The 19,322-nt window shown below is 49.5% G+C and overlaps 9 protein-coding genes across 9 annotated transcripts; 3 read left to right on the top strand and 6 right to left on the bottom strand.

The window, feature by feature from the left end:
* The first annotated feature begins 593 nt into the window (after positions 1 to 593).
* GGS22DRAFT_157201 (phosphatidylinositol 3) lies at positions 594 to 4,517 on the top strand. Its single transcript, XM_047960470.1, has 5 exons — positions 594 to 852; positions 913 to 1,099; positions 1,160 to 3,659; positions 3,728 to 3,932; positions 3,990 to 4,517. Exons 1-5 carry the CDS (start codon positions 773 to 775, stop codon positions 4,027 to 4,029), a joined length of 3,012 nt encoding a protein of 1,003 aa, XP_047821286.1. The 5' UTR covers positions 594 to 772; the 3' UTR covers positions 4,030 to 4,517.
* A 616-nt stretch (positions 4,518 to 5,133) lies between these two features.
* Positions 5,134 to 5,899, bottom strand: GGS22DRAFT_109636 (glutathione-dependent formaldehyde-activating enzyme). Its single transcript, XM_047957902.1, has 2 exons — positions 5,434 to 5,899; positions 5,134 to 5,377 (listed from the first exon to the last, which is right to left on the bottom strand). The coding sequence occupies exons 1-2, from the start codon at positions 5,847 to 5,849 to the stop codon at positions 5,230 to 5,232; spliced, it is 564 nt and encodes a 187-aa protein (XP_047821287.1). The 5' UTR covers positions 5,850 to 5,899; the 3' UTR covers positions 5,134 to 5,229.
* Positions 5,900 to 6,824: 925 nt separating this feature from the next.
* Positions 6,825 to 7,564, bottom strand: GGS22DRAFT_198738 (uncharacterized protein; the record flags this gene model as incomplete). The annotated part of the gene is made up of 2 exons (XM_047966171.1): positions 7,050 to 7,564; positions 6,825 to 6,952 (listed from the first exon to the last, which is right to left on the bottom strand). The coding sequence occupies exons 1-2, from the start codon at positions 7,342 to 7,344 to the stop codon at positions 6,825 to 6,827; spliced, it is 423 nt and encodes a 140-aa protein (XP_047821288.1). The 5' UTR covers positions 7,345 to 7,564.
* A 1-nt stretch (position 7,565) lies between these two features.
* Positions 7,566 to 10,638, bottom strand: GGS22DRAFT_109648 (uncharacterized protein). The gene is made up of 2 exons (XM_047957903.1): positions 9,945 to 10,638; positions 7,566 to 9,885 (listed from the first exon to the last, which is right to left on the bottom strand). Exons 1-2 carry the CDS (start codon positions 10,063 to 10,065, stop codon positions 8,276 to 8,278), a joined length of 1,731 nt encoding a protein of 576 aa, XP_047821289.1. The 5' UTR covers positions 10,066 to 10,638; the 3' UTR covers positions 7,566 to 8,275.
* Positions 10,639 to 11,673: 1,035 nt separating this feature from the next.
* On the bottom strand, positions 11,674 to 14,393 carry GGS22DRAFT_186287 (uncharacterized protein; the record flags this gene model as incomplete). The annotated part of the gene is made up of 2 exons (XM_047964434.1): positions 11,674 to 13,995; positions 14,052 to 14,393. The coding sequence occupies 2 exons, from the start codon at positions 14,391 to 14,393 to the stop codon at positions 11,674 to 11,676; spliced, it is 2,664 nt and encodes an 887-aa protein (XP_047821290.1).
* Positions 14,394 to 14,932: 539 nt separating this feature from the next.
* Positions 14,933 to 15,895, top strand: GGS22DRAFT_157209 (RNA-binding domain-containing protein). The gene is made up of 3 exons (XM_047960471.1): positions 14,933 to 15,094; positions 15,172 to 15,299; positions 15,368 to 15,895. The coding sequence occupies exons 1-3, from the start codon at positions 15,029 to 15,031 to the stop codon at positions 15,765 to 15,767; spliced, it is 594 nt and encodes a 197-aa protein (XP_047821291.1). The 5' UTR covers positions 14,933 to 15,028; the 3' UTR covers positions 15,768 to 15,895.
* Positions 15,896 to 15,932: 37 nt separating this feature from the next.
* GGS22DRAFT_157210 (mitochondrial 54S ribosomal protein YmL31) lies at positions 15,933 to 16,732 on the bottom strand. Its single transcript, XM_047960473.1, has 3 exons — positions 16,625 to 16,732; positions 16,322 to 16,551; positions 15,933 to 16,252 (listed from the first exon to the last, which is right to left on the bottom strand). Exons 1-3 carry the CDS (start codon positions 16,672 to 16,674, stop codon positions 16,200 to 16,202), a joined length of 333 nt encoding a protein of 110 aa, XP_047821292.1. The 5' UTR covers positions 16,675 to 16,732; the 3' UTR covers positions 15,933 to 16,199.
* Positions 16,733 to 16,870: 138 nt separating this feature from the next.
* Positions 16,871 to 17,705, top strand: GGS22DRAFT_157212 (Sedlin). Its single transcript, XM_047960474.1, has 2 exons — positions 16,871 to 17,144; positions 17,231 to 17,705. Exons 1-2 carry the CDS (start codon positions 16,960 to 16,962, stop codon positions 17,535 to 17,537), a joined length of 492 nt encoding a protein of 163 aa, XP_047821293.1. The 5' UTR covers positions 16,871 to 16,959; the 3' UTR covers positions 17,538 to 17,705.
* Positions 17,706 to 17,744: 39 nt separating this feature from the next.
* Positions 17,745 to 18,970, bottom strand: GGS22DRAFT_157213 (histone H4.1). The gene is made up of 3 exons (XM_047960475.1): positions 18,679 to 18,970; positions 18,302 to 18,439; positions 17,745 to 18,246 (listed from the first exon to the last, which is right to left on the bottom strand). Exons 1-3 carry the CDS (start codon positions 18,686 to 18,688, stop codon positions 18,083 to 18,085), a joined length of 312 nt encoding a protein of 103 aa, XP_047821294.1. The 5' UTR covers positions 18,689 to 18,970; the 3' UTR covers positions 17,745 to 18,082.
* Positions 18,971 to 19,322: the final 352 nt, after the last annotated feature.

Genomic DNA, 19,322 nt, shown 5'->3' on the forward strand with positions numbered 1-19,322 from the left:
GCTATGTGAAGAATTGTCTTTGATAGACGATGTCAGTTGATCGTAATTGTTCTACCGCCTAGTGGTATTAGGGCATGTGTTGCTATGATTACCTGGTGAGGTAGATATGCAAGTAAGCTTCTAAATTAAGAGACGTGTTTCTAAGAATTACCTATCGTCTTTTTGATCGTAACACTTAAAAGTGCTGCTTGAATCAAGTACTAAGCCGTGTAACTTTAAAATGCTTCTAGTTCAAGATTGGTAGGCTATTAAGGTTGGGGAGCTCTCGGTAGATTCGGGAGCTCCTACCGTATTGAATAGAAGCGAGAGAGTGCAGGTCCTCGGAAGTACAAGTACTAACCTTGCCTATAATGACAGCTACGTTAATAAGTTTAAGCCAATCAAGATGCGGTATTATGATTACAGGGTCCTGTTGCAGCACGTTATGCCTCCTGTGTCAGAAGTACATGTACCTGCCAAGAAAGACAGAAAGTGCCATTTTACGCAGTACTCGATGAATTGGACCGATTCAATTCGCAGGTACGGTACGGTACGGTACCTACCATCCGAGTCGATGCGCGCCGCCGCAAATCTTCGGGCCAAGCAACTTGGAACTTTCAACTTCAACTTCGACACCTTTATCGTTCACCGTCCAATCGTCAACACCTCGCTGCTGTATTCGACAGCCACAGCCATGACAGCTCCTTCCTATTCTCTTCAGCCGTTTAATGTCGAACATAGGTGAGGCATCGAGCCTCATGATCTCTTTTCCGCTTATTAAAGACAGCTCGCTATGTCGTGGGATCTACTCCAGCGCTTTATCGAGAGTGATGTCTTTAACCAGAATCCCTTCCTCTCCGTCTCCTATCTATCGTAGGCAATTCCTCCCATATTTTTTTTGCGACGGCAACCCTTTTGACCCGATTTCTATAGCCGATATGCCGACCATGTCGGAATCCACTATGTTTTGTGTTCCAAGCTCCGCCAATTCCCATACGAGGATATCGAATTCTTCCTGCCCCAGTTGTGTCACCTTATAATAAGCGTCGATAATGAGTCTATGGCATTGGAGGAGTTTTTGTTAGATCTTTGCGAGGAATCCGTCACAGCCGCACTTCTGGTCCGCACACCCACTGAATCTACTGTACGAGAGGACATATTTGCTGAATAATTGCTTTAGACGTTTTGGCTTTTCCAAACTTACCTGCGCGACCTCGCTTCGACGCCGCAGTCACAAGCCTTCAAGACATGTCGGAGAGTTTATAATAAGGTACAACATATTGTGTTCGGGTTGTCGGACACAGCAAGACATGAAAAGATCAAAGAGAACATTTTGCCTGTCACAGTGCTTGCGAGTTTTGTCTTGGCCAGCGTCGGCCTTCCAAGCTTGCCGCAATGGGCCGGCCCTCTAGCTGTAGCACAGGCGAGGAAATCCCATCCATCCATCAACGTCATATCCGAAACGAACCAAACGAGCCAGCCAAGCCCTCCGACCCATATGTCTAAGGTTACTAGGAGCCAGACTGTCACCGGAAACACAACGAGGTCACGACGGCCCCGTGAACTGGCTCGGATTGGGAGTATATCTGATTCTAGGCAATCCGTTTCGTCTCCTAAAAAATCACCGTATCCGCATCCTCATCCTAGCACTCCCACGCTTGCGAGTCCTGGAGCTGATGGAGAAGCTACATTCGAACCACGAAAACCGGGCTATATCGACAGTAAAATGTTAGAAGCTCATTTAAGCTCGTCATCTCTTCCTCTTCCCGAGGTAAGATCACCGAGGGTGATACGACCTATAACTCCGCTCTCCGCTGGCCTACCACGTCCGATGGACACGATCTCACGCAGGCATTCTCACCATGCAAAGACATCCGCAAGCTTAGCGGAAATGACCATGGCTCAGAAAGCGAAGTTGCTTCGGCAAAACTACTTTCATTGCCAAACAGCATTCCTAGCGGCGCTCGAGGATATATCTAATCGACTAGTCATAGTACCAAAGCCGGCTCGCCTTAGTGCCTTGCGGGCCGAACTTGCACTGATTGCTAGGGATTTGCCCGCTGAGCTAGATATCCCAATCATATGTCCACCCACTTTGGTAGATGGCTCGCCGGCAAAGAGTCGTCATCATCGTATCGTAAGGGTAAACCCTGCCGAAGCCACTGTCCTGAATAGTGCCGAAAAGGTACCATATCTGCTTATGCTCGAGATCCTTCGGGATGATTTCACCTTCGACCCTAGCTCCGGGGAGAATCAGAGGCTGCTTGGTAATCTAGTAGCTGAACAAGGGACTCGCAAGCGCCTTTTTGATTTATCCGATTCACAGAAGTCCCAAGCTACCGAGAGAATTTCTGAGCCCAACTTGGAAAAGATTGATAGTGTCTTCGAACCAACTTCGGGGGATCTAGGAACTTCGCCGATGCTTAAACCCTTTGACCATGACGAAACCACGAACAAAAGAAATGGGAAGCAACCTGCTCACCATAGGACCATAACCAACGGCACAGTAAATGTATCTACATCGCTTGACCTAACTCCGTCGCGTACTTCGCCGACATCGACGTCCAGGTCGAGCAGTCCAGGGGCACTGAGAAGAATAACGTTGTCGAACCAGCGTAACACGTCTGGCGATCAACCGCCCGACTTCTCGGCTCTGGCAACGCATATGCGAACAGCATCACAAATGTTGGCTCAACTTGATGCCACCAGCGGTAAACGGCCTCGTCAAGAAGTGGCAGCTATTAGATCAAAGATTATCGCAAGCATGCAAAGTCTCGAAGAACAAAGCTTCGACCTCGACGATGGCCAAGGTCCTACATTCGATTTAATTATGGCCAAGGCCAGTGCTAGCGCGGCCAGTGCAGCTAGTGCGGCGTCTTCGCCCCCTGAAGGTTCCGACTTAGATGAAGAACTCGACCCGACGAGTAACTCAAGCGCCGGTGCCGCTCGGATGGAGAACGACGCAATGACGGGCGGGGTGCAGAGAAAGGGCGATCGTGACGACCCTAGTGCTGCTGTATTTGGAGAAGCGTGGAACATGAAGAAAGAGCGGATACGCAAGACCTCGCCGTACGGGTGGATGAAGAATTGGGACTTGGTCAGTGTGATCGTCAAGACTGGAGCCGATCTTCGGCAGGAGGCATTTGCTTGTCAACTTATTCAGGTCTGCCATAAGATCTGGGTCGATGCCGGCGTTCCTGTATGGGTGAAGCTGATGCGAATTTTGGTCACCGGAGAATCATCAGGCCTCATCGAAACGATTACAAACGGCGTCTCCCTACATTCGCTAAAGCGAAGTTTAACTATAGCATCGATTGAGTCAGGGGTAAACCCACGACGTCGATTTGCGACATTGAAGGATCATTGGGTGAAAACATTTGGCAAGCCGGATAGCGAGCCATACAAGGCGGCGGTAGACGCTTTTAAGCGATCCCTTGCGGCATACAGCATCATCTCGTACATATTACAATTGAAGGATCGGCACAACGGCAATGTGCTCATCGATAATGAGGGACATATCATCCACATTGATTTTGGATTCATGCTTTCAAATTCTCCCGGATCGGTTGGATTTGAAGCGGCTCCTTTTAAGCTGACTTGGGAGTACGTGGACGTGTTGGGCGGTGTTGATTCTCCAGATTTTGAGGATTTCAAGACATTATGCAAGCAAGCTTTCCAAGGTAAGATCCAACCCTATCGATGCCTACCTATCACTATCTACGCGGCATTCACCTAACTCTCTTCCTAGCACTTCGTCGATCGGCCGACAACATCGTCGATCTAGTCAGCATGATGGGACTGGACTCGAAAATGCCCTGCTACTCGGCGGGCGTGACGCAGGCTACGGCGACGCTGCGGCAGCGCTTCCAGTTGCATCTCAGCGCGGACGCGGCGGAGAGCTTCGTGGAGACGGACCTCATCACGAAGTCCCTCGGCAGCTACTACACACGACTGCGAGTTAACCGCCTTCTTTTGTATAAAGAAATTTCTAGCTAACTATTAACGCGCAGTTATGATACTTTCCAGTACCGCACCCAGGGTATATATTAAACGCGCGTATGCGTTGATGCGTAGAAGTGTGGCTTGTGGGGGAGGGGGAGGGAGGTGGTAGCATCTTGTCTTGGCATTTTGGCGGCGTTGTGGGGGATAGATTTGGTGAGAGAGAGACAGAGAGAGAGGGAGGAAGGGAGAGATTTGGACTATTCGAGCCCCGCACAGGACACTGTTGTTTTAGTTGAGATGGCTGACAAGGCGACTAACCGAAACCCGTATATATAGATGAGCTGTTGTTGGTATTGTTGGGGCTGTTGTCGCTACTAGCGCTCGTCGTTGTTGATCTGGAAGGGTAGGGGAGAGGAGGTGGAAATGAAAGGAAGCGAAGGCATGCTGTTGTTAGGTATGTAGGGGTCAGGACACGTCTTAGGTACGCGGGATGGGTGTTTGTTATACGCTCGTCTGGTGTCGAAGACTCAACTTATAGGTGTTCTCCCGGCTATCTATAGGGTTATATAGTAGTTATCGACTATCTTCGAACTCAATATATGCTGCTTTCGCAAAGAACTTGGTTGCTTTATTCATTGTCTCCTTGGTTTTTTTTAAGCTACTTGGTTCTTTCGAGTTGATTTCTACAGGTGATACTACGGCTTTCTCTCCTTCGAACCCGGACTTGATAAATAAGAGGATATGTTCACTGGTGAGACATCGTTGTGTTACGTATCACGACGCGGTGGTGGCGAATGCTTAAAAAGGAGGGGGTTGGGACTCGGAGTAAACTGATGGATGTTTACTAATCCCAAGTCCCGAGGAACAAACTTTGGAAGTAATCATATTCCGACCAATAGACCGGACTGTCGATGAATAATACCAGCTCATAGGTAAGTGGGTAGGTAAACGCTATATAAGAACACCTTGATGGACACCTTGATGGGCAGCGGGTATCGGGGGATCTTATTTTTTTTCTTCGTTCATATATATAATTACATAGGTACAGCAGCCGCCGAATTTACCAACGGGCACAGAACTGTTTCTTCCTCCTCCTCCTCCTCCTACTATAACTAACCCACTTTCCCCCCTCGAGTGCTTTCCGACGTCCTCTAGTATTTAGGTAGATCCTTAGGTACATATCCGAGGTCCTCTCTCACAATTTGTGACGGACTTTTTTATTCATCATCTCTTCGTTCGTTAGCCATTCCCATTTTCTTTTTTTAATTTTGAAAATTTGGTATTTCACGACTCGGAAGCCGTTTTTTTTTATTTCAGCGCACCGTTCTTCTTGGCCGTGTACGTGGCGAGCAGGTCCATTAGTGCGGGCGACAGGCAGTCGTATGACTCCAGGCCCACGCTGCTGAGCTTTGCCCTGACTTCGCTCATTTTGGCGGGGTCGAAGCCCTGCTCGATACTGCATCTTGGAGTCAGCTTGTGATATGAGGGTGAGGGTAGGGACTAGGTACTCACATGCTAGACACGAAAGCAGCGAACTGGGGCTCCTGCCAGCCCTTTTCGGGGCTGAGCTCGGCATGCACGAAGTCGAGGCCCTTGAAAGGGTGCTCGACCTCGATGCGGCCGTACAGGTGGACGCCGCAGCCGGTGCAGGCGTACCGCTGGATGGCGGCGCTGGGGTCGACGATCTTTAGCTTCGACTCGTTGGCTGTTACCGATAGGTTGTCCCGCGGCACGACGCCGACGATGGAGAACAGAGCCCCAGACGGCTTCCAGCACTTCGAACACCCGCATGCGTGGTTGTGCGCTACGTTTGATGACAGCGTTACTTCGACGGGTGAGCTCGCGCACTTGCAGTATAGCTTGCCGCCGGCGAAGCTGGCGTCGCCTTTCGTGATGCCGTTGTCGAGGAGGGGGTGGAGGGATGCCATTTTTTCTTCTTTTGGGTTCTTGAGTTTGGTGAGGGCTTTAGATTCGGTAGGTCTGTTTTTCTTTTCTTCTTCTTCTCTTTCTCTACGAGTGTAGGGGATGGGCTTATGAACGGACCAAACGGATCGAGGGGTAGACGTTCTTATACTGGATATAGAGCGGATACGCTTGAGGAGCTACGCGAGGGGTATGCCTTATTACCTGCCTGCTGGATTTTACGACGCACCGTCCCCGAGCCCATCGATCTCCGAAGCAGCCCGCGCTGCCTGGCCTGCGCAGGTGGGTGAGAGAGAGGGGATGCGGTAGATCATCTAGTCGTCTTACGGAAGCGTTTCGCTAAACCATGACGTGCTATTTCTGTGACACCTGGAGGCTTGGTGATCCCTCCTGCATCGATATAGGCTGATACCCAGACCCTCGACGGCATCCTAGCGCGCCAACTCCGCGTCTCTCGCAGGGGAACCGGCAGATGTGGAGGGTTAGGGGTACGTATAGATGACAAAGGTATTCCCTAGACGGGACCGACGCGGCGGAGATAAGTCGGGATGACGAGGAGGGATTAACGACCGTGTTGGAGTCACTTAGTCACCTCGGGTCACCTTGCACCTACCGACCGGCAATTTTATAATTGGAGGTATCGACTCTTGGCCTGGTCATGGAGAAGTGTTGGATCCTCGACCAATCGGGCTGAGGTATCGTGCGACTAGTTTCCTTATGCGTCGAACTAGGACTCGACCACAGAAGCCCGAGTTACCAGCGAGATACCAAACGCGCTACGGACGACCCGATCTCATAATCGTATTAACTTGCATCTTATATCTTGGGTGACACGCCAGAATTAGCAATTAAGACGAGACGTAAATCTTGATAGAAAATGAATCTAGTATATTTCCCCGATCGCGGAGATTTTTTTCTGTCGTCTTCCTGTCATTTTTCTAGGCAGGTTTCGCCTAGATATTCCTAATATTCCCACTCAATTAAGACTCGTTCTCGTTTTCTGCTAGAGCCTTGTTCAAGAGCAGACCGTCCATGTACGTGCGGACTTCGACAATCTTGCCGTCTTTCCACCGCGTGGACCACGAATACGTCTGATCGTATACAAGACCTAAATAAAATTGTCAAAATCATTAATATTTCCGACATATTTCGACTAGGATCTCGTATTCGTATTAAGAAGTTGCGCATTGAGGCTCAAGACTTACCATTCTTACATCTCGCTTCCGCAGTCAGCTCGATCACAGCCCACTCTTCCACTTCTCCGCCAATGATACTCCTGACATGCAGTTTGACAGGTCCGTCAAATATGCAGTTGACCCGAGCCAGAGCTTGAGATCTAAATGTCGCTTTGTCATAACGACCTGCTAGGGCATGTGATCCCGTAAGGGTTAGATCGACATCGTCGGCGACGTGGGCGTAGAATGCCTCTGCGTTGCCCTCCGCAAAGTGAGAAAATACCTGACGAATGTGTTCCTTTGTTGGGCAAGGTAAGGGAGGCATGGTTGATGTGATTGGCGGTAGGTGATAGGTGTTAAGTGATGCGAGAAATCAGGACAGTATCAGTTATCCTTATACCTAGGGACCTCCATTGTAGGAGATTGGATGTCTGGAGCATCATATCGGAGATACAGATTAAAGGCCGTTTGAAGGTCTTATGAAGTCGTAAGTCCATTGACCGTCAAAGATCTCCACGGGATAGTTGAAAAGTGGCATGCAAATATACCGGGTCCACGCCTTATACGTCCCAGAAAGCGAAGTTCGGCCAACGGAGCGAGAGAGCAACACGCATAGTTGTAGCCCGGTGTTCTGATCTAACGGCTCGGCCCGGATATAAGATGTAAAGGGGCAGTGAAGGATCTTAACTAGAGAAAGGAATCACATTCTAGGTCATCTAAAAGACACACTTATACAAATTGCCAGCTAGCCAGCCAGCCAACGCAGCGAAAGTACCTAGTAAATACACGCGAAAGACTCAACAGCACCGAGAGCGTAACGAGAAACATGAAAACAGACCACCTGCTTTTCATCTCCCGTCCATGTCCACCTCGTCTCGTTGCAGTCTAGTAGGTAGAGAGAACAACGCCGATATGTGAAAGAGAAAAAAAGTAAGAGTGCTCAAGACATCTTGATGTGGCATCCACCCGATGTCTTAGCATCTGGCGAAACGACGGGAAGCCTCGAAATGGAGTCGTAAAAGTCCCGTGAAGTATAGTAGAAGTTCATACAATCATGAATGCAAAGAAGGAAACTCAAAAAAAGAAAAGAGAGAAACCTCCCAAGATCTAACGACTCGCAGACTCGACACCCTCACCAATTTTCAAGCACTCCCGTAAAAGGGGGCGAGAGCGTGGTAAGTTGAAAGTCAAAGGCCAACCGAGAAAGTAACTCCCACACCTAGCGCCCAAACCATACCTACCTAACACCAAACCCCCTACTCATCCCTCAAATCCTCACCCAAATCCTCATCCCTAACCCAACTCCCAGGTCTAAACGAATGCAACCCAGGCGGGACAGCCTCGACCTCGATCTCGAACCTAGGAATCCCACCGGCACTCATAACACTAAACAACTTCGTCAAATCATCGCCGCGATACGCACTCATATCATACGCCTCGCCAGCGCTGAAGAAAGCCTTGCGCACACAAGCCCGAAGCGTGACATTCCCATTCCCATTCCCATTCCCACTCCCACCATTCTCACCACCCACACCAGTAGCCGGGTAAATATACCTCCCCACCTTCCCATTCTCAAAAGCCCCAGCATGCGTCCTCGCGTACGCGACGGCCTTCTCCTGCAAAGCGCGCACGCTCGGCCGCGCGCTCTCCAGGATCTTCGATTCCCCGCGTCCCGGCCACCGGATCGTGAGCCGGACGTCGTAGACCCTGTTGTTACCCGCACCGGTACTTACACCGGGGTTTTGCGGCGACGCGCCGGTGCTGAGATTCGGCATGCTGGCTTTATAGTGCAGCGACGCGGTCCTCGGTAGTCCCTGTGGGACAGGCTGGGGGTTTGGAGGAGCCTGCGCGTGCGGGATTGCGTGGTGTGCGAAGTACTGCGGCGTGACTTGTTGCTGTTGCTGCTGAGGCGGGGCCTGAACCTGCGGGGGGCCGGGGACGAAGCGCATTGGGGGCGGCGGCATGTGTTGCAGTAGCGGGCCAGACCAATTTGGTGGCGGCGGGGGCGGGCGGTACGAGTTCGCATTGGACATACCCCCCATGCCCATGCCCATGCCCATAGGCATCCCACTGCCGTTACCCGCGCTGGTGCCGATGTTAGGAGTGTTGTTTAGCACAGGGCTGGTAGCGGCGGTCCCGTTACCGGCGACGAAAAAGCCATGGGGCATCTTGGGGGAGGTCTTGACGGGCTTGACGCGTGGAGGCGGCGGCAGCTGGATGTGCCCCGGACGTATCATGTCGTCGTCGGAGTCGTCGGGACCGAAGTGCGGGCTTGGCGGCTTGCCTGCCCCTATAACCCCTGGTACTACATGAGGTGGCTTGGAGCGGCGTTTGCTAGCGAAATTGGAGGCGTAAGGAACTCCGTGGTTAGTGTTGATGTTGTGGTAACCGGTGGGAATGTTGTTGAGTTTCTGTCCTTTTTCGTGGCTTGCGTGGGGGTCTGCGGACGTGGCGGGCGTCATGGACGCCGCCTCGTCGTCAGAGCTGTTCCAGCAGGACAAAGCAACGGTAGATGACGCGGATCGGCCGGAGTTGACTGACGCCACATCCGCGTCGTCGTCATCCTCTTCTTCGACCTCTTCGACTCTGTCATCGTCGTCTTCGCCGTCGCTGCTGAGCTTGGTCTTCTTGAGGTCTGGGGGATAGGCGAACCCGTTGGTTGTGATATAGTTTTGAACTGCCTCGCACGACTTGTTGTGTAGCGACTCGATGGTGTCTTGCACTGCGGCGCAACGTTCCGAACAGAGGAGTGCATCGCGGGACTTCTCATTGGAGCGGACCGCGTACGCCACATAAGCTCCTGTGGCAACCTTGGTAGTGATCACTTGGACGACATCGTGTTTAGATACGAAGAATTCACAATTATCTTTATGCGAGAGTTAGCGCTTATGATAGCGAAGTAGAGGCAAATCGGTCGACACTTGCCTATTATCTGACTCCTGAAATCGAACCTTGCGAAGGAGTCGGATGCTACGGATACCATATTGCACTCTGGTTGTGGGTGGGGAGAGGCTCTGGAGGACGGATCGGGAAGACGTATGAGCATTGATCAAGATTCGAGAGCGATAATCTTTACTCTCAAAGTTCAGGACCACATCAGAAAGGACGTATTATATACGCGCACTGGTGGCGGAAGACGATCCCCAGGTGAGACTATGCACGCAACCTTGCTACGCGGACTAGGATTCGTTTTATGGGACCTACATTGCAGGAGTGAGGCGGACATGAGGGTTGTAGGATCTTTTAACATCATGTCTTGGCCATCAGGGAAGGTATCTCAGCCCAAGTGAAAGGGGGCCATAACACAAGAATAGCTGACGCTATGAAATGGCAGACCCGACACCCTCCGAAGCGCCAGTTTGGAGGTAGCAAGACATCTGTTACGTTGATACGTCAATGGCTGCAATGGCGGACCAACGGTTGTATCAAGGGCACACAATACTTATTGGCGCTTTGAAGTAAGCCTCGGCGTTGACGAGCATTTCCCCAGTCCATGTTGAGAAAGGTTACACGACCACACCTCTTTGCTTCTACCGGCAGCCTACGGGTACCGGCCTTGAGGTCATACTTAATGAGGTGCATGTATTGGATGCAAACACGGGATGGTGATCAACGTGAACGAGACCCTGAAAAGAATCGTGCCCAATTTTTGCCACTATAAACCGGCCGCCCGTACCCAAAGACGACCGTGATTGTCGTTTGCCCGATTCGTAACTTCGTGAAAGCCTGCCGGAAACAGGGTGTCTAGAATCTCTCGGTCCGGAAACTAAGGGTAATGAGCGGAATAACAAATAAATACTGGGCTGGCCTTAAGAAAATCCGTGGCCAATGAAAATCCGAGGCGAACGAGTTATGGTTGGGTCCAGAATGTTGGGATTTGCAACGACCTTCTACAAAGACAACTTATTGAAAATAGCCACTGCAAGTATTCAGCTCATGTAATGGAACCATCGGAAGACGAAAGGGAAATTTTTCATAAAGGCGGAAGGGATCCTCAGGTTATATAGCTGTACCACCAACTTGAGTGGTGCCTATTAGGAATCAGAATTTAGCCAGTCTCTCAATATTCCACGGCTACCATTTTCGTCGACATAGTACCAGGTACCTATGTAGGTAGGCTCTCGGATTTTAGGGCAGAAGCAAAGTCCTGTCTAGACCCTTTTCGAATCTTGGTTACTCAGCTGTCGATTGTCTAACCTACTGGGTAGCAAGCCCATTCGTTTAGGCGGCGTATTGCAAGGCTGCATGTGGACTGATGTTCTGGACCCACGCTATTGGACAAGACCTGCCGAGATTGCCTCCTGTGGTGAAACCGTCGAAACAAGAGAAAGGATCGGCACCGTAATTCCTGCTTCTCCTTTACCTGAGCCCAATTGGGCATCTGGCGACACTGCTTGAGACGTCACAGTGAGTAACGGTAAGATTCGTCAACCGATCTCCACGACAACGAGAATGCTGACTGTATCCTAGTCCGTTAAACCTGCCACGAAAAAAAAAAGAAGAAAAGAATCGAAAAGAAAAATTTCATCCAATCGCCCTGTTTGTAAACCGTATGCACATTAGACTGTAATATCACATTTTATACATGCCTCGACGGGACACATCCTGCGACTGGGTGCATCCCGGCGCGCCACGCCCATACGCTGTACTCTGCCTACCCAACAACTGACAGTCGCTCGAGTCGCGACTTCACCGCATCCACTAATGCCGTCTCTCGTTCGATGAGCCCCTTTACTTGATTAATCTTTGCTTTCCGGAGTTCCGAGGGTATGCGCAAATCGGTCGTCGGTGTGCTGACACCTTCTTCCCCTTCACCTGTAGTTGCGCCTAATTTTTCTGCCTCCTCTAAGAGCTCATCCCTCAGCCGCGTGACTTCTTCGTACCTCCTCTTAGTCTGCTTTAAGCGCGTGGGTCCGTCCGCTGGCGTTGTAGATCCAAACAGATTGGCGTCCAGAACATCCACCTCCTTTACCCAAGCCTTCTCCTTATCGCTCAATTCGCGACTGGTCGCCTTACTGACGATCTTTCGCATCTTCTCTAGCCGCTTGCTAATAGCTTCTCCCCTGTCCCTCGCGTTCTGTAAACGTCGTTCGATGGCGCTATTGTTCGACTCTGGTTGGCCTTCCTCATCTTGGTCCTCCCCTGTAATAGCTTCAACTCTACCTCTAACTTCATTTGCTTTGTTCACTTGTTGCTTGAGTTCCGTTTGTAATTGGATACACCGCCTAAATACTTCAGCGGCCGCCACACCGAGTCTGTGCGTCTCCTCGCTGAGGATCTTGTGGGCTTCGGTGAAAAGCTGCAAGGTTAGTGGCGAAAGTCGAATTTCCTGATTGACAACTGTTTTATGACGACCGGTGCGGAGCTGGTTAAGCAAGTTTGGTAACACAGAGCTCTGATCGAAAGCATGTGACGGTTGAAAGATAGGACGAGGTTCGTAGAAATCTAGGGGCTGCACTTCCGCATCCTTGTCAAATATAGGCGAAGCTGGCCGAATAGGGGGAAGGTCGTCTTCTGGTGTATCGAAGATCAACGCAATTGGATTGAACGGTGTCGCAGACAATAGGAAGTAACCAAGATCAGGATCACGAATGGCGACCGATGCGGTTAAGGGTAGTTGTGCGTCTCCCTGGGCTGAATTTGTGTAGAGCCTTTCCCTAGTGGAGTTCTGTCCGCTAACGAGCAGATCAATTCTAAATTCGGACCCTGCTTGCGAATCGCCCTGAAGTTCACTTTCGAGGCGGAAGACCCACGGCGCCAACGAGACATGAGTAATACTAGAAGGATGTGTGATATAGAAAGAATATCTTGAAGTAACATCGGGACTGAACATGGGCCAGGCATTTTCGGCCACCTCTAGATTATTCAAGATATCCATGCTTTGGAACGTGAGTAGAGATGGTGATCCGGTTAAACGACCCATGGCCTTCGACTTATTTCGAGGGGGGAGCCACTGAGCTTGAACTCCATCAAGATCTAGACATACTCTCAACTGGCCACTAGACGAGAGTAGACATATGATGGAAATAGATAAACCTTCTCCTTCGATATCTTCCATGTCGAGTTCGTCTTCTTCTCCTATCATTAACTCATCAGTGTCAAGCTTCTGGCCGATGGCAAAGATGTCGGTTAATTCGGTGTCCAAGTCGTCCTCGCTGTCTGGGCTTAATTCTAGATCGAAAGGTCCCTGCAAACGAGGGACTATGCCAGGCCTTGAAGGACGTGTGTAAATTTCTGTAGGTGGCTCTCCAGGGGGACCCTCAATAACTCTGGGTTCTTGATTATCAAGATCCGACATCCAGTCTAGCTGTTGCTGTGCTAACAACTTCGCTTGTTCAGAAACATTCGGGTCATCTTCGATCGCAGCCAGATTTCCGACGATAGAGATAGAGAGCGAAGGAATGAGAGTCGGTGGGGGAGCCCAGTGAGCAGGTAGCAAAGGACATAAAGCATACACATCCCCTTCGCGCATCGCAACCCATAGAGTCATCGGCGACCAATTTCCAGAACCCCGACCAGCGAAACAGGCCGACGCGACATCCATCTCAATAGAGTCTGGCGAGAAACCCTTGTTAGTGAAGTCGGGCGAAGCAGCGAAATTCTGGTCCAATGAGGTGCCGTCGGCAAGCTTCTGTAAGTCGATAGTAAGGGAAGGGGTGTCGAAAGACCATCGATCCTTCTGGGAGAGTTCCCAGACTCTTACAACAGCATCTTTCGTGACTGTGACTAGTGCAGAGCCATTCACGCCCAGCGGATGCCATATAGCGGAGGCGATCGGCGATCGGTCCATAACGTGTGTTGTCGGGCCTAAGGTCCATGACTTGGGCTTGATGGCGTCGAGGCTGGGAGCCGTAAGATGGCTTGAATCGGGTATAAGGATGATGCGGATTGTATGAGTAGTTACAACTGCCATAAAGTCCGCGTAAGGCGATATAACGAGCTGTTGGATATCACTACCAACAGAGGTCTTGATAGTCTAGAAGGGATGGATTAACGGTTCGGTCGTGATAAACATGTCACAAAACAACTTACTCGGAAACCTTCAGCGGATCCATTCTCTATTGATTCTCTCAGCAACTCGTCGTCCGAGTCGGAGTCCTCTCGCTTGATTCGAATACCACCATGAGCTCTGGCTTGTTTCTCCTCCCATCGTTCTTTGATGTAAAGCAGATCTGCCCATCTAATTTCCTTGCCAACAGCAATGAAGACTTCGGTGCCGCGACGAGCAATAGTGCGTCGAGGGCCATCTCTTGAAACGGCCTTGGATGTATATGCTAGAGCAGCTTGGGTATCATTCGGATCGGGTACGAAGAGGTCGTGTCCGGGCGAAGGCTGCAGAAGCCAGGCGGGGGTATACGCCTTTATTTTAGGCATGTTCGTTCAGTTCCCTAAGTTCGGTGAGATCGGTGAATAGGTAAGCTTGAGGTATGTCGTGTCATCAGCAGAATTGCATTTCTGCCTAGGATTTGCAGATATGCGCTAGTTGTTGTTGGTTGGGGTTGAATTGCGTGTTGAAGTAAGTAATGGGGAGAGAAGATCTAGATGTAAGTTGGGATTATTTGGGATATTTTGTTGCCCTGCCAAGGTGCTGGTGTTTGCGGTAGCACCTACAGGTACAATTCTAGCTATCTATGTACCTTGATACATATCGTGCGCAAGTTTTGGTGGTAGGAAACAAAACGGTACTTTGTTTGGGTACCGAGCTAGCTCTAGTAAAGAAAAAAAAGTCCAGGCGCGATTCATCCATGATCTAACAAGACGCGCATGGGAGCTCTAGCCACTGGCCAGGAGCTACCCTTCTAAGTACCGACCCATTCTGACCAATCATGAGCATCATAAAACGTAAAAGTGGATACAAGCTTCAGCCTTTCTCAATTGACGTATCTTATGCAACTTACCATATCCAAAGTCACAATTCACTTCTAACACTCAGCCTTCCTTGATACACAATCACTTTGAAACAACCTATTGTCAGTTTTCTTTGTTTATTGAAAAAAAAACAGTATAAGATGCCGCATATAACTCGATCAACAGTTGACAGATTAGACCGCCCTAGCGCGTATTACAACAGCCGGGTATGTGACCTCATTCATCGTATTCCAACCAACTTATCATGGCACCGACGCAAACTTACAGATCTTATTTGGAGCAGAACAAGCGCCGGCGGAATGATCACGGCCGCGACGGAAGGGATGGGGATGCTGAAGGAGCCAATGCCCAGCCAGAAGAAGCACCAGAAGACCCTCTGAAGAACGCTACTACTCTCTATGTTGGCAATTTGTATGTTTTCTTCTAAACTCTTCTCGTATTATTACCCCTTAAGTTTCAACCCTAATGTCTTCAATCAGATCTTTCTATACAACAGAAGAACAGGTCTACGAGCTATTCTCCAAGTGTGGTGAGATCAAGCGCCTAGTCATGGGGCTTGACCGATTCAACAAGACGCCCTGCGGATTTTGTTTTGTCGAGTACTATACCCACCAAGATGCTCTCGATTGCCTGAAATACATCGGCGGCACTAAGCTTGACGAACGAATCATCCGTACGGACTTAGACCCCGGTTTTGAAGAGGGTCGTCAGTACGGCCGAGGCAAGTCTGGTGGTCAGGTGCGAGATGAGTACCGTGACGATTACGACGAGGGCAGAGGCGGACTAGGCAGAGCCATCCAGACGGACCGAGAGCGCGACAATCTGCGGAATAGAGAACGAGACCATCACACGGAAGAGGATTACGGCCGTCTTCGGTAGTCTCGAAGAATTGCTCGGCGATAGGCCTTTGGCTAGCAAGATGGTTCATTTGATACCCTGTATTAGATAAAGTCTGGCAAATACAGATACACACGGTTATGGATAATTCACTGCTAGTTGCAATTTCACCAAGTCCATTTTGTGACGAAAGATCCGCCTTCTATTGTTTTACTTTATGCTTTACTGTATGCCATTATAGAAAGCCTAAAGCTTATGTGCTTCTTGGGTTCAAGTACAATAGTATACAGTCCGTCGGATTCTAGCTGTGATTCAAGGTCATGCTGTCAAAATATGACTTTCCATACAGCTTTCTCCTGCTCTCTAATCCCTCCTTTATATAGCACAAGAGTGCACATTTCTGGGATGGAGTATGGGCGTATGTAGGTGAATTGACGTAGATCGCGGGAATATCGTGGAATATCTCGTAGGCGTTTAATAACCAGGCGGGTTTAGTCTCTGCGACACTCTCGTCCATTTTGGCAGTTCTAGTCCTCACTGTCAGTACTATTGCATCCCAGAAACTCAACCGTACAACAGCAGGGTTGGTAACCTACTATGAATTCCCTTTCTATATCGCTTTACCTTCCTGTCGAACATGGTGTATTTGTCTTTCGGCAGCATCTCAGCTTCGGTAGGCATTGTCTCCTTCCACACCTCGAGGGCCTTTAGCGTCTCGCCCTTCTTCGTGAGAGCTTTGTCAAGAGTCGCCACAACCGCATCGACGCCCCGAAGCCGATGCCGTTGTCGTGCTTTCTGGAATTTCGATAGACGCCACGGAATCTTCCTATATAAAGCATATAATTAGCGATGTTGTGGGGGAGTGTTGACCAGTTAGAATCCGTCGACTCCTGACTTACCATAGAAGACCGCCACATAGCGAATTCGTCGGTCTGAATGCGCCGAACATTGTGTGCGATGTTATGTTCGACGATTCAAATGCAATTAACTTGTATGGAGGATTGATATCGCAAGTAGAAAAGTTCGAGCCGAACTGCTCGCGCACGAGCCACCTCCGAGACGCCGATCACCCCACGGCTAGGACAGGTCCACTTCCAATCCGCACTAAACCCTTTTACTCTAAGTATCCATGTACCTCCTTCAACCTAAAGTTGAAGCTATCCAAGACATTCAACTTTGAAGAACCCGATTCCCGTCGCAAATGATCGACAGATAACCAACTTTACCACCGAAGATGTCGTACTATTTCGCCATCATCGGAACGCAGGATAACCCGATCTTCGAGCACGAGTTCGGCACCTCGAAGCAGGGCGGCGACGGACAACCACGCTTCAGCGACCAGGCGCGGCACATGAACCAATTCATCGCGCACAGCAGTCTAGATATCGTCGAAGAGGTTCAATGGGGGAGCGGTCAGCAGTAAGTAGGGTCCTCGTTCTATAGAAAGAGAAAATCAGGTCATCGCAGATGAGCATTATGATAACACTAGGCCTGCAAATGTGAAGGTACCTCAAGTGCGTCGACAAGTTCTTCAATAACTACGTATCCTGCTTCGTAACAGGCGGAAATGTCAAGTTTCTCCTACTACACCAGCCGACGACGCCCGTATCTACGACGTCAACACGTGCCTCTACATCCATCGGCGCTAACCCGACAAGCCCGCAGACCGAGGAGGCTATTAAGAACTTCATGCTAGAGGTCTACGAGAACTGGGTTAAGACTATCATGAGTCCCTTCTACAGAGCCAATATGGAGGTGAAGAGCCCGGTATTTAGGCAGAGGGTTGCTGCGGCAGGGAGAAAATACTTGTGAAGTAGGTATCTACATAGCATCTAAGATACGGATGCATGGGTATTTTCAGGCAAATAGATCAAGGCGTTGGGAGTTAAGACAGGCAGGCAGCAACTGCGGGATTATGTTACAAATTTTCTTATCATGGCTACGATTGCATTAATACACAATTAGTAGATCAAGTTTATCACTCAAGTCAAATCACGATCGGAGACAAGTCAAAAGGTGTTCATGGCAAAGCGTAAAGCGATGCAATTAAATTCAGTTAATGCCGTAGCAAGTCATCAGCGACCTAATCTTCAGGCGCCATCTCAAAAGTCATCGCATAGACCATGAAAACCATAAACGTGAAAGCCCACCAACGCCAGTTGTCAGAATGTTGTGTATCATGCCAATCCCTTTAATGTCACAATCCTCCCCAGTCCATCGCGGTATACCTTCTTTAGACTCTCTGCTCCGACTTGCTTCTGACGTATATTTCGCACCGCTAACTTTGACCGCTAGGCGGCGAACGGAATAGATATAGCGAGGACAGCAAAGTGTTGCAAGACGAGAAGTATACGCGTTTAACCACCGAAACCGTACAGGGTGCGGCCCTGTCGCTTCAGAGCGTAGACGACGTCGAGAGAGGTGACGGTCTTGCGCTTGGCGTGCTCGGTGTAGGTGACGGCATCACGGATGACACCCTCGAGGAAGGACTTGAGGACACCTCGGGTCTCTTCGTAGATCACTGCATACCTTGTTAATAATTGTTCAATGATACATGGATATTAGTGACAACTTACTGGCTGAGATACGCTTGACACCACCACGACGAGCGAGACGTCGGATAGCGGGCTTGGTAATACCCTGGATGTTGTCACGCAAGATCTTGCGGTGACGCTTGGCGCCACCCTTTCCAAGACCCTTGCCTCCCTTGCCGCCTATGATGACATGTTAGTATAATTATACCTCGTTTAGATTGATTGACGATTTAATAGTCGAAGATGAATACATGATATTGTAGATTGTAGATGCATCGTCGCGTTATAGTAGGTCAAGGTCAAGACGCGTCTATGTAGAGACATCATGACAGGACCCGCCTACCATAAGCGGTCGGTTGCATCATCACTCGACGACGCGATAGCGAGGTGAAATAAGATTAAAAAGGGGATGCACTTACGTCCAGTCATATTGGCTGATGTTTAGTAGTAATTTGGTGTTGTTTTAGTGATGAGAAGTGATTGATTTTGTGGTATTTGTTGATGATAACGGTGTAGAGATAGATAGATCGATAAATAAGGAAAAGAGGAAGAGTTGTGAGAACGGGAGAGGGACGGGGGGTTTTTAAGTGGTGTAGAGGGGATGTTACTGATTGCGGGTTGGGAAGGTACTAGTCTATTTCGGGGCCAAGGAACTTGAAGAAAATCAGAAAGTAACAGGCATTTTTTAATTTTTAAATCGGCCTCAGAAACTGCTTATTTTCGCATCAGCTTGACAGTTTCCAATTTCTATCATCTTGATGGATTGTTTAATGGCCCGTGCGCTGACACTAGCGTTTTCCGCTGCAAGAAACGTTAGCGCCCTTGAAATCAGGTCCCGGCGCCGACTTAATGGTGGGGTTTCACGTGACTCAGCTCTACCTTTAATCCAGTCCACTTTTTCTTTTTTAAAGTGCATGTGCTCAAAATGGAACATTGAATGCTTCAATTGATAACAAAGATGTACCTATGTACCTAGTCTAAAACCTCAAATTTCAAATGTTCTGACCCTGTTCAATTCAATACCCGTTACTCACCTAATTGATTGAAGATCACGAATAAATAT

The sequence above is a fragment of the Annulohypoxylon maeteangense genome (genome assembly GCF_022496945.1).
Source record: "Annulohypoxylon maeteangense strain CBS 123835 unplaced genomic scaffold GGS22scaffold_4, whole genome shotgun sequence".
NCBI classification, from domain to species: domain Eukaryota; kingdom Fungi; phylum Ascomycota; class Sordariomycetes; order Xylariales; family Hypoxylaceae; genus Annulohypoxylon; species Annulohypoxylon maeteangense.